General features: G+C 37.4%; 1 protein-coding gene across 2 annotated transcripts in view; it reads left to right on the top strand.

Moving 5' to 3' along the window:
* The window catches only part of LOC124168860 (mucin-5AC), a 184,061-nt gene that overhangs the window by 148,206 nt on the left and 21,855 nt on the right, over positions 1-14,000 (top strand). For both annotated transcript variants that reach the window (XM_046547218.1, XM_046547219.1), the window contains exons 6-12: positions 6,744-6,882; positions 8,077-8,262; positions 9,530-9,655; positions 9,749-9,912; positions 11,193-11,365; positions 12,573-12,695; positions 13,344-13,488. In XM_046547218.1, coding sequence (XP_046403174.1) covers positions 6,744-6,882; positions 8,077-8,262; positions 9,530-9,655; positions 9,749-9,912; positions 11,193-11,365; positions 12,573-12,695; positions 13,344-13,488 — 1,056 coding nt within the window. The remainder of the gene's footprint in view (positions 1-6,743; positions 6,883-8,076; positions 8,263-9,529; positions 9,656-9,748; positions 9,913-11,192; positions 11,366-12,572; positions 12,696-13,343; positions 13,489-14,000) is intronic.

The raw sequence follows: 14,000 nt of genomic DNA on the forward strand, positions 1-14,000 counted from the left end.
CATTATTTGTAGCTCATTGTACTACTTTTATTCAAACCATATTTTTCTAAGTATTTTTAATTGGAAAAAATATTTTACAGCCCTTGCGTGGATATTTTTAGTTTCAATAGGATAATCCTTATTAATTAGAATAAAAATGAAATGAAACTTTTAGGAGACGAATGGAAAATAGCAAATAGATAAATAGTCATTCCTGGCGAATTACCAGAGTTTTAATGGAATGAATTGTAACGTTTGTCAGGCCAAAAAATCACCACCCATTACAGAGTTATTAGTACTTTGAGTTGAAGAGCTCTTTGGACTTTACTAGTGTAGATTTACATATGTATTTTTGTGCATGTTACTTTTGCCAGAATTTGCCATAGAATTTAAATAGGCCGAAAATGGTTCAGAAATGTGTCATAATGGGATCCTATTTATCAGTATAACAACTCGCGTCGCTTCGCGCGCTCTTGCTAAGGCGCTACCAAAGAAGACATACGCCTCTGACATATTTTTATGGTTTGTTCAGCGTATTGAAAATGGTTTAAGGCTCGTGGTATTGGCTTAAACTACGTCATAATTTTATAGTTTTTTTTTACTGTTTTTGGCTTTACAAAGTGACGATCAAAGGATCCGACTCAAAAATTGCAAATTTTTGTGTTTCTGAAACGTATCTCTAGATAATACTACAAATTATGAAATCATTCGGTAGTTTTCACATAGAAATTTTAATTCAATTTACCATAAATTAAGAGGCAGATGGCTTTCTTCGTATTCACAGACCCAGTATTGAACGTCCGCGTTAAAGAGAACGACTAGGTTGGAATTAAAATCCCATTACTTAATGAGTCTACACGGTTACCATGGGAATAAGAAAAAAAAACAAACTAAAAATTTAACTCATTCCACCACCTATTTAGCCTAAAGCACAGCGAAAATGTGCCTCTCTTTTAATACGAGAAGTAGGCCTAAAACTATCGCAAACACGGTATTATCATAACATTTTCATATTTGGCGGGTATTTACAGGTACATTTACAGGCATCATGGGTAGTACCTGTATTAAAAATTTAATATTTCAAGCACACAAAAATGGCAGGCTAATCGTCCCTCCCTCAACGGCTGGCTAGTCGTAGTGCACTCCCTCCGCTTCTCCTTCTTTCGTTGAACACCACGCCAGCCAATGGCAAACAGAGTCCATTGGGAAGGAGCGTGAGTCGTCGTCCGCCAACAGCAACAGCTCAAGTCAAGTTGGCCAACTTACAGGGATACCTCCTTATATGTTATCCTCGCCTTGGAGTTAAAAGCCTCAAATCTCGCATATTTTTGCCTCTGGGACGTCAAACTTTTCCTGAAATGGACATTTTCGAAGTCGGCTATTAGTCTCGTATGTTAAGCGAGGAGGTACGCTCGTAAATGGTACCTACCATTAGAATTTGTTTATGTTTTTGTGTCGACTTCTGCAGCTTTCGGGCTTGTTGACTGTCCAGTGTCCATTGAACGGGTGGCTAATGGTAATGCACCCCCTCCACTTCTTTTCTCTTTCTTCTTTTCTCTGAGCAACATGCAAGCTAATTCGGAACCGAGCATTGGAAAGGAGGGTGAGTAGTCGTCCACCAACAGCAACAGCTCAAGTCAAGTTGGGCAACTTACACGGATACCTCCTTATATGTTATTCTCGCCGTGGGGATACAAGCCTCAAATCTCGCAGATTTTTGCCTCTGTGACTTCAGTTTTTCTCTAAATTGGACATTTTCGAAGTCGGCTATTAGTGCCGTATGTTATGCCAGGAGTTATGCTCGTAAATGGTATCATTAGAATTTGTTTACATTTTTGTGTCGCCTTCTGAGGCTTCCGTGGTTGATGACTTTCCAATGAACGGGTGGCTAGTGGTAATGCACCCCTTCCCCTTATCTTCTTTTCCCAGAGCAACATGCAAGCTAATGGGAAACAGAGCATTGGGAAGGGGGGTGAGTAGTCGTCCATCAACACAACAGTTCAAGTCAAGTTGGATAACTTACAGAGCATACCTCCTTTTATTTTATTCTCGCCGTGGAGATACAAGCCTCAAATATCACAGATTTTTCCCACTGGGACGTCAGTTTTGTTCTAAAAAGCGCATTTTCGAAAACGGCTAATAGTGTCGTATGTTATACAAGGAGGTATCTCCGCAAATGGTATCATTAGAATTTGTTTACGTTTTCCCTCGCCATCCGCAGCTTTCGTAATTGTTGACTGGCCATTGCACAGCTGACTTATCGTTCCTATCCTGAATGACTGGCTAGTCATAATGCACCCCCTCCGCTTATCCTGTTTTCGCTAAGCACCACGCCAGCCAATGGCAAGCAGAGTCCTGGGAAGGGGGATGAGTAGTCGTCCGCCAACAGCAACAGCTCAAGTCAATTTGGCCAACTTACATGGACACCTCCTTATATGTTATTCTCGCCTTGGAGATAAAAGCCGCAAATATCGCATATTTTTTCCACTAGTACGTCAGTTTTGTTCTAAAAAAGCGCATTTTCGAAAACTGCTATTAGTGTCGTATGTTATGTCAGGAGGTATCTCCGTAAATGGTATCATTAGAATTTGTTTACGTTTTTGTGTCGGCTTCTGCAGCTTTCGTGATTGTTGACTGTCCACTGGACGGCTGGCTAATGGTAATGCACCCCCTACCCTTATATTCTTTTCGCTGAGCAATACGCCAACCAGTGACAATCAGGGCATTGAGTAAGGGGGGTGAGTAGTCATCCACCAACAGCAATAGCTCAAGTCAAGTTGGGCATCTTACAGGGGTACCTCCTCATATGTTATCCTCGCCTTGGAGGTAAAAGCCTCAAATCTCTCAGATTTTTGTCTCTGGGACGTCAAATTTTCTCTGAAATGGACAGTTTCGAAGCCGGCTATTAGTGTAGTATGCTATGTCAGGAGGTATCTTCGTAAATAGTATCATTAGAATTTTTTTACGTTTTTGAGTCGCCCACTGCATCTTTCGGGCTTGTTGACTGTCGACCTTAACGGCTGGCTTCTCGCAATTCACCCCTCACTCTCTGCCTCCCTCTGCTGGATACCACGCCAGCCGATTGCGAACACAGCAGAGTGAAGTAGGGTGAGTAGTCGCCCGCCATCAACAACAGCTGAAGTCAAGAGGGGCAACAAACAGGGTTACCCCCTTGCATGTTTTTCTCGCCGTGGAGATACAAGCCTCAAATCTCACCTATTTTTGTCCCTATACACTCTAAATACGGCATCTTCGAAGCCGGCTCTGAGAGTCTAAAAAGATCTGAAGAGGTATTCTCGGAAATGGTAATATTGCCACTGCTGCATTGATTTATAACAGCAGTCTTTGATCCTCTCGTTTCAAAATTGAATATATCAGTGTTAAATTTTGGCAAAATAAATTAAGTTTCCGCATATTTATTTAAATTTGATATAAAACTGAATGTTGAGTTTGAAGCTATTTTCACTGCAGTAAAGCAATGAAGTGACTACTTTATAATTTGCTGGTGAAGGGTGAAGTATCTTCGTATTGCTGCGATTTCAATGCAATTCACTTACCTATTAGCTGATTTTAAGTTGATTTGATACCCATTGTCCGCTATCTTCTGCTTTCTGCATTGATATGTACTTACCTTTTAAATGGAGAAAATAAAAAATCTAACTGATACCTTCAGCAGTGGCGTAGCCAGGGGTGGGGGTCCGGACCCCCAGTGTATTCATAATATACAAATTATTTTGTTTTAGAAATACCGGGTAAGACGAACGGCAATGGTCCATTTTTATCCTCATTTGAAAAGGGCCAGATTGGCGCCCATGCGATGCCACTCCACGTGACGTCACAGGGACCTAGTTTCTATACGAGAAGATAGGAGTTATACGTCGTCTGAGGTTACCATTGCATGCATGAGGCGCAGAGCTCAGGGAAACATGTCTTAACAATCACTTATTAAAACTGGCTAAGGTCGGAAAGTTTTCCTCGTTTGATAAGTTATTAATAATCCTTATTTAAGCCAAGCGCTACCAGCCAGCAGGGTACTAGGCTAGCCGCTAGCAGCCTGCGTCGTATCAGAGCTAAGCCTCGCCTCAAGGTCACCTCGCAGGGCGGGAGGGGGAACCAGAAATACGTCACGCGGAGAGACTTCCCGACATTCATACTTAAGCGTCCCGTTTTCGCGCGCTTGAAAATTTTCACTTTTCATTTAATCGCGAAAAATAGATATCGTCATTTAAAAATCTAAAAGCGTGAAATACGTACTCCAGGAGTAATAATCTTTCGATTTAGGCAATAAAAAAATAATAGGAAACCACCCTATTATTGTCCTTCATAAAAGAACACAAAATATTAAAAAATCGGGAATTTACGAAATGTTTCTTTAACAAATTAAGTTTTTTCGACAATGAAAAGTGATAAAATTAGTTTAAACCATTACTTAATGACCGGTTTTTCAAAAATTTTCTCCCCTGGTTTTGGACTCCCCCCCGAACGAAATTCCTGGCTACGCCACTGACCTTCAGGATTTTCTTTGTGAGAAGAAAAGTCTGTAGGGTTTTCTAATATATTTAAATACCACTACTATATTTTTTAAAAACATCCAATACTTGATAAACCACCAGGCATAGGGTGTTTTTTTTTATATATAGTGAATCTTACCAAGGGCAGATACAGGATTTTTTCTGGGGGGGTAGGGCACAAGGGCTTGACAGGCAAACGATCTCATCATACTTGAGATTAAAAAAAAGAAACAAAAATTACTATATGAAATATTCTCTTTATTTTAATATGATAGTTAATAATATGAAATTAAATTATTTACAAAATTAATACAAAAAAACAAACATAATCATAACCGTAAGAAAAATTTTGCTTATTTTTTAACCGTCTGGGGGGGAGGGGGCATGTGCCTATCCACCTATGAACCTTACAATATTTATTCTTTTCATTTTCCATAAAAAAATCAATTGACAAAAAAGGAATTTCATCAAGAAAGACAAGATCCTTGAGCTTCAAGCAAAACAGCTTTGATATGTTGTCTAATTTACCAGATAGAAGAACACTGTGTTTCAGGCCTTTAAAAAACCTACTGAGCTCATTGCGATGAAGTGCTTTTGAGCCTCGAGGAGCTTGTGAGCTGGCTGTGACTAGACTCTCAACTGACCAAATAATGCATGTTAAAATGCCCATTTTTCGCTGAGGTTCAACAACATTTTGAGTGTCTGGAGAATGGAGCTTCCACTCCATGCAAAACGTCATGGCTAGGGATGAGTTTTGCCTACAGCATATTCAAAATGCATTGGCGTTGGCTGCTCAGCAATTTTCACCAAATTCAAATCACTACAATACGCTCTCTTTCAGTTCCATTCTTTTTTTAAGTCCATTATTTTCGGTAATACTGTAATACTACCATGTAAACATACCTTAACTCCTTTTAGGGGACTGGTACCCACCAAATAGGTAACTGATTCTGAGGATTAATAGATGCCTTTATTCAGGCGAGGTTAAGACTAAAAAGTCCCCTCTTCTGCCTCACCCCTAATAAGTTAGTTTCATTGGTTTGATATTTGGAGGAAAGACCAACCAAGTCCTTAGGACAATAAACAGTAGGTTTACCTTAGGTAGATGCATATTAATAAAAGGCAAATGTAGAAAGGAAACAATAATATTTATTGGGAACTAGCTTTTTATAAGAGTATGTACCATTAATTAGCAAACAATTCAGGGCATTATTCAATATTTCTTGAATGAAGTCCTTCATGAACTCCTGCAAAAAAAAGGAATAGAAAAAAACAAGAAATTAGTTAATTTAATTTAAATTGTTTAAGACATTAAAGGGGAAGAACACCTTATGAAAATACAAGAAAGTTATGCAAAACGGTAGGACTTCATGAGTTTCAAATACCATGAGCTATAACTAAAATAGGAGTGTTTCAATGTCAAACATAATTTTTTTTGGGAATATCAACAATAAATAAGTTAGATGAGACAGAAAATGATTGTATAGATATTTTCAAAATTCAAAACTTTTGTAATAGAAAAGATAGAACTACAGCTCAGTAATTTCTTTCAAGATAAATTCCCTGAAACAGTTGCGAGTTTTTCAATACCAAGTCAAAATTAAAGAAAGATTCCCATGCCATCAGCGTAAAAATGTATAAAGTTAATTCCACTATCAGAGCACACACAATATGGGATTGAGATATTAAAAAATTAAATAATTAACTTAAAGTATTGTAACTATTTCAGGTTTGCTGCCAGTTACAGAATTTTTTTATTGAATATGATACCCATTTCACTGTCATCCAAACCAGTCCCCTATTCCGCATTTTTTTCTTTAGTTAGGAAGATGACCTATATCTTAGAGCTACATTTTAGAAACAGAAAAATTTGCAATTGTTGACAGTTGGATCAATAGCCCATCACTTCATTATCTAAAAACAGTCGAAAAACATTTCAATTTTTTGAAAGCTAATACATATTTATGGAATCTGGCAATAAAAAATAAGTTTGTACCTCTGTTTTTGTTACTTGTACATCTGTTTCGGCTAATTGATTGACAGGTTAAGATGAGGGAATGACTTTTCCAATGCTGATCTGTTCATTTTATTTAGATTTATTTAGAGTACCAAATAATTAAAGAGGTGGATTGATTGACGGTTCAAGATGAGGGAGGGATTTTTCCAAGTCTGACCAGTTCGTTCTTTTTAGATTTATTTAGAGTACCAAATATTTTCCTCTCAAGTTATTTCTAAAGCAAATTTTTCTTACAGGCAACTGGACTTCCTTAATATTCTGAGCTACGACTACCACTCTGCTTTTGAGCCAGTCGTGAATCACCACTCCCCGCTCTACCCTCTCAACAGAGTAGAAGGAGGATCTGAGTATGATTATGATGGAGAACTATGCATTGTGAGTCCAAATAATGAAAAGAGCTCATCAACTCTCTATGCTGTACATAGTCTTTAGAAAAATATAATTTGTGCATTGATTATGTACTATTGAAAACTCAAGAAGAAGAATCTTGCAATTTTAGTAAGAATCATCATGACAATGAGTAACATTGATGGCAATCACATATGCACTAAATGTCTTGTCATTCAGACCTAGTTCATTCATATCAAAAACACCAACTAAAGGTTACTACACTTATTACAATTACTAGGGGCTGTCTGGCCAGATCAGCTGATTGGCAATCGCCAAGATGCTCAAGCTTAGGGGGCACACACTATGCTCCCATCTATTGTGAAGCATATATGAAAGGCATAATAAAAAAAGACTCAAATTACTTGAACCAATGTTTGTTTGCAATTATATTATACTTGCTACTTTTTTATTTATAAATATATTTACAACGTAGTCTGCATAAAAACATTATATAAAAAATAAAGTGTCAGAAGATGAAGAGATCCTTTTTTGAAAGGGTTATTTGAAAAGGTTATTTCAGAGGATTTTTAGATTTCACTGCATTTTCAAGGAACATATTCACTAACTACATAATAGAACCATTGTACGCTATGAAAATTTACGAGCGGTCCATTTAAGTGAATGCCTCGCAGCCTTTCAGAATAAAATTCACTAACTCTTTCTACGACTATACAACTATGCAACGAACGCCGTGAATTAGACTCGTGAGAGCAGATGGAAATTTTAAAAATTATTGAAAGTCAGGACAGCACTCTGATAAACGAATATCTTTACCCATCCTTTTCTCCTATTCTGGCGTCCATTTTAAAATTCATCTCTTCCTCCGTTCGGTAATTAGGTAGCAATAATAAGATAAATACATCATAATTTACACCTGAAGATGATGATTACTCATCGAAACCTGGGTCACATAATATAAAAAAGTAGTGGTGTAAGTAAAAGTGAATTGTCAAAGAAATCTTTCAGAATAAATTGTTTAATCTCTTGCTTGAAATTCTTCATGTTGATTTGTCTTGTTTGTTTACAGCAACGACTGGAAAACTATTACAGCCAAAAATCTTTGATAATTGACAATTCTTCTCTGTCTGGGGATTAATATTGATTTCAATTTACAGTATATAGGGCCATATAGTGGCAGTAAATTTTTAATATTAATATATGTCAACATTTCATCTCCAGGATTTCACGGTAAAACACTATTTGAAGGCAGGAGTGCCTTCTTCACAGCTTGTGCTAGGAATACCAACTTATGGACGTTCCTACACTTTGCTGAATCCTGAATCGATTGACCCAGGGTCTCCAGCTGATGGCCCAGGTGCTCAAGGTGATGCAACAAGGGAAAAGGGATACTTGTCGTACTATGAGGTATGTTGTGAAATGGAAACTCTAAGAGAATGCTTCTTTGGTTTCTTCTTAGGTTAACTCCTATATAATGGCAGATGAATTTTCCCAACTTCTTTAGTCTGGAGCCTTCCAAGCTCTTCCAATCAAAGGCTCTCTGTGAAAGATCAGCCTCAATCTTACCTGCTGCACAGCCAGGAAATGACTCTTGAACGAGTTTCACAAAGATTAAACAAAAGATTTTACCAAAAGTAACGGTAACTGTAACTAGTTATTTTTTTGAAATTGTAACTGGTACTGTAGAACCTCATTTATTCAGATCGACTGGGACCGTACAGATCCAGATTAAAAAATCTGGATAAACCATAAGCAATGGGAATATCAATAAAAATAATATGTACTGTACTGCAATAGAAAAAACTTACCACGAGATCGACCATAAGCACAACTCAGTACACAATAAACTACAAACAAAGAAAAATATATGTATGTATTTAGTTTTTGTTTACAAACAGTCTATCTTCCTTTGTTTCAATATTGTGTGAAGTTTAACCAGTGCAACGCGCCCCATAATAGCTTGATTACCAAAAGTTCAGCTGGTGCAGTGTCAGGCTGCCGTTTCAAGTAAGTCATGACGTTTCACTGTTTAGACATGGCCTCGGCACACGTCATCTCTTCACTACAGGGGTGGTCTGGCCAGGTCGGCTGGTCGGCAATTGCTGAGAGCCCTGAGCTTAGGGGGCCCCACAACGCTTGCGTCTATCGTGAAGCATATATGAAAGGTGTAATAAAAAATACTCGGATTATTTGAACCAAGTTATTTTTGCAATTATAAAATTCTAAGTTTTCATCAATTGCTTTATTTACAACATACTCATTGTGAAAAGATTATATAAAAAAAATAAAATAAAGGTGCTAGAAGATAAAAGATAACCTAATGCTTTTTTGTTAGGATTATTTGAAAGGGTTACTTTAGAGATTTCTTTTATATTTCAGTGTAGTTTCAAGGAGCAAATTTACTAAATACATGATAGAACCATATAACATTATTAAATGTCATAAGCTGTAAAATTCTCACTTATCACAGTATTTTTTACCTAGTTTGTATAGTAACTTTTATCAGGTTTTTAAGAGCCAGAATATCATCAAAATATATTTCTGGGCATGCAATTTCCTAAAATTTTCCCGGGGGAAGGCCCCTGGAATGTAAGATCCTCATGAACCCCAGCCGAGGGCCCCCAATCACCCCAGATTAACCCTGATACAATATCTTTATTCTCATTATGAATAGATCTGTAAGGCAGTTAAGAGCGATGATTGGACAGTGGAACAGCCAGAGCCTGATGCAATGGGACCATATGCCTACAAAGGTGATCAGTGGGTGGGATATGACGATCCTGATACCATACGTAAGAAGGTAAGGCAGCACTTTATTTTTTACCCAGGATTACCCTGAAGAGCGACAGACACCTAACAGACAGTTCTTAACTTTTTAATTTCAATATTCTAGGCTCGGTATGTGCATGAAATGTCTCTCGGAGGGCTTATGTTTTGGTCAGTGGACAACGATGACTTCCGTGGAGACTGTCATGGGAAACCCTATCCTCTTGTGGAAGCAGGAAAAGAAGAACTGCTAAGGCTTGCTGGGCCTTCAACCAAAAGTACAAGTAAAAGGTAAGGCCTGAATGTTTTCTAGAATACTCCTAATGTGAAATCTTGACAAAAACATTTCTATGTGAGCTTTGCTTCTTTAAGAGGGCATACCTCCCAGTTGACCAGTATTTTTTAGTGATGGACAACTCATTTAAACACATGTACCTATGCCAGAGCTGCATCCTGCTAGCCTGGATGTCAAGTACATATTATATTAAACTATTGCTCAAAACAGCATAGCAGCATGTATAAAAAATGAATGTAAAATATACAGCAAGAGCACAATTGAATCAATGTATTTGGTACTTTCTATACTTAATTTTAAATTATGGCAACAAATATGTACACGCTAAACTTATGAATGACCTATCCTATCTCACAGATTTTAAGTCAAATATTCATGAATTCAATTTAAAATTAATCATCATCACAAGTCAACAATCATAGTAATGGTATAATACAGCTATTAATTCTGCTCTCCTATCTGCTGGCCTTTTCATAGTGACATTTTTCTTCTCTTTTACATCTTCAATAACCTGTTCAATGTAAGTCATTCAGGAATGTCCCTTGCCCTTCTTCCTATCCATCTGTCCTTCTAGGATCGTCTTCATCAGGCCATCATGTCTCATGATATGACCAACTAAGTTGTCCTACTTTAACGTTGTGCTGTTTTGAAGATACTACTTCACGTTGAAAAATGCCTCTAGGAGGCCGAAATAGAGCTATTCGCACCTATCTTATTTCATTATACATCTTGACCTGCTCTTCTTCAGCTTATTCTCCTGGAATTTTTAGCATGTGTGTCTCTGTGTGTATGGGTGTGGGAGAGACTGATTGTCAAGGCTTGCGGGTTGAGAGGCTGCATTTGGTCCCTGAAATCCTTAGTCCATCCCCTCAAACCAGTATAGTAAAAACTGGATTGGCTTAAACGAACAAGAAGAAAATGCTACAGCTGTTTGAGCACTTCATCTTTCAATTCTTATTCCAGGCCACTGAGCTCTCATCCTTATATTCACTAAGCTGTCCCATCTTATTTTTAGAGTTTTTAGAAGACTTCTAAAATTAATTTTTGTTATGTCCACAGTTGGGAGCAATTGACTTACCGTATTTCTCCGAATATAGTTTCCCTCTGATTATAGTCTCCCCCCCCCCCCCAAATTTTGAGGCTTCAGTTTTGGGAAAAGTTAAAAAAATGCATATGAATATTGTACCCCCCTTTACTTATACCTTGGGTATTTTCGGAAAAAAAGGGGGGACTACATTCAGACATATATGGTAATTATGATTATTTTCTGTCCTAGTCGTGTGGGTGGAAGCACAAGTGGGAATAGGAGACGTCCGACGGGTGGAAGTGGAGGCAGGAAGAGGAGGCCAAGCACCACTAGCACCACCACTTCAACCACGACGACCACCACGCCATCATACGGCTCACTCACCACTCCAGAGCCACCAACCACTCCTGATCCAGGAAGCGGTGAGTCGAGACCTGGACATTTATTTGGATTATTATTAACACCAAAGCAGCAGGCAATATCCATAGGATATGTAACTATGTATATTAGGTTGATATATCCAAAATACACTATTACTTGATGGATATTTTGACAATGTTACATAGATATCCTCTTTGTAACATCCACAACGAGTTGCGAAAATAATGTTACATAGATATCCAAGTTGTAATATCCACGGTATTAAAAAATTATTATTCCAAACAGTACCCATAGGTAGCGTTATAACAGGATTTTACTGCATCTTTCAACATTAAAAAAATACATATTACAGGTTCCATTGACCAAGCTTACAAAGTTATGGCTGTGGTAGAATTAAAACTGTTTCCGTTGGAATCTTTTACCGTTGCACGCTTTTAGATTTTTAAATGACGATATCTATTTTTCGCCATTAAATGAAAAGTGAAAATTTTCAAGCGCACGAAAACGCAACGGCTAAGTATGAATGCCGGGAAAACTCCGTGTGACGTCGTTCTGGTTCCCGCTGCCGCAAGTGAGGTGCTAGCAGGTAGCAGAGTACCATGCTAGCTGGTAGCGCTTGGCTTTAATAAGGATTATTAATACCTTATCAAACGAAGAAAACTTTCCGACCTTAGCCAGTTTTAATAGGTGATTATTAAGACATGTTTCCCTGAGCTCTGTGCCTCATGCATGCATTGGTAATCTCAGACAATGTAAAACTCCTATCTACTCGTATAGAAACTAGGTCCCTGTGACGTCACATGGAGTGGCATTGCATGGGCGCCAATCTGGCCTTTTTCAAATGAGGTTAAAATTGACCCTTGCCATTCGTCTAAACCGGTATTTCTAAAACGAAATATTTGGTATATTATGAATACACCAATGGTGGGTAACGAATCGCAATCAATGCCTTTCGTTTTCTTTGATGAAGGAAACTACCCTATTGAATGATATGATATGACTTACAGGTCCTACATAGTAAAATATAAGACAAGTCAAATATAAAACACACATGCAACAAAAAATAATCAGCTTATTTTGTGATAAGAACACTCCATGAAAAACTCATCAACACTATATGTAGTAACTTTTTCCAACAGAAATAGTTTCAGCTTATTTTTTTCTATTTTAAGACAAATTCTCAGTTCATATTACGTAGTTTGAAAATTTTTACAACCCTTTCAATTCTTGGGTGCTTTTCTGTTATAGATTTCGTGTGTAAAGATGAAGGATTTTTCCCTCATCCCAGAGACTGCAAAAAATACTTTTGGTGCCTGGATTCTGGACCTTCCAGTCTTGGTATTGTCGCTCATCAGTTTACATGCCCATCTGGTAAGTACTTAAATTACCTGTTAATTTCTCCACTTATTAAATTACTCTTTAATATAATCAAAAAATACAATAGCATTAATTGAAGGAGGCACTGGCTACCAATGAAAGGTACCTGGATTCAAACCCTGGCAAAACCTGGTTCAACCAAGAAAAAATTATCAGGGAAAGGAACTGGCCCAACCAGTCTGTCAGGCTTAGTCTGGGATAAGTTGTAACCTCACTTATCCAAACCCACACTCAAGTTAAAGCTTTGAGTGATGCCATTATTAGTGGGCTTGTATCAAATGGTTCATGAATGACAAATAGAAAATTCATTAAGTATAAAACCCCTTCAGTTATCCTAGAACTAGAGTTGTTAACTTCCTGATATTTCTGAGAGCTTTCATCTTTATAATTTTTTTCTTAGTTTTTCAGCAAAATAAGCACCTTTTTTGTACAATTTTAACTTAAGTAGATATGTATGCTTTTGTCAAGACATTGTAGATGGATATTTATTAAAGCATGCCTAATAAGAATAACCTAAAGTATTCCAGGAATATTTGGTATTAAAGAATTGCGATACTCTTGTCCTTTGAGTTCCTTCTCCATTATCTTTCATACTTTGTCATAGCGAAAGATATTTACATCTATCATGTTGGAACTTTTCAGGTTTGTTTTTCAACAAAGCAGCTGATTCGTGTGATTATTCACGAAATGTGTTGTGCAAGAAAAAGCTCACAGAAAGTACTTCTACAACCACAAAAGCACCAGCTACAAGTGCGGGGACAACCACAACTCGCAGGACTACAGCAAGGTAAGCTAATATGGATGCTTCCTGAGACAAAGAAGACTTGTTTTCTCAGAAAGGTAATGAAACTGCAAAAAATTTGGTTTGCCACAGAGTGAAACAAGATTTATGTTCCATAATAATGAAGCTGTATGTCTTTAAATGTGTTAGGTAATGAAAGAATAAAAAAATAGAAGATTCTTTAAGGTAAGAAAATTCCATAAGTTATTCTAGGACAAGATTTGTTAACCTCCTGTTATTTCATAGATTTCCCTTACAAACAATTTTCCAAGGTAGAAGATATGCATGCTTATGTCATGCCTTTCAGTGAACTTGGAATGATTTTAATTTTTTTTCAATACTACATTACCATGGTGTTCAGTGGTGAAATTTTGTCGATTCACCAATATCCCTTTTTTTCCATAAGGAGATGGCAACTCTATCCAGGACACCCTGGTATTTTAAACCTGATTGCTAAGTACACCACTGGACATTAGGCCGGCCCTTATTTTTCAGAATTGCGAAAAGTTATGTTTTCC

Source organism: Ischnura elegans, chromosome 12, assembly GCF_921293095.1.
Source record: "Ischnura elegans chromosome 12, ioIscEleg1.1, whole genome shotgun sequence".
NCBI lineage: Eukaryota > Metazoa > Arthropoda > Insecta > Odonata > Coenagrionidae > Ischnura > Ischnura elegans.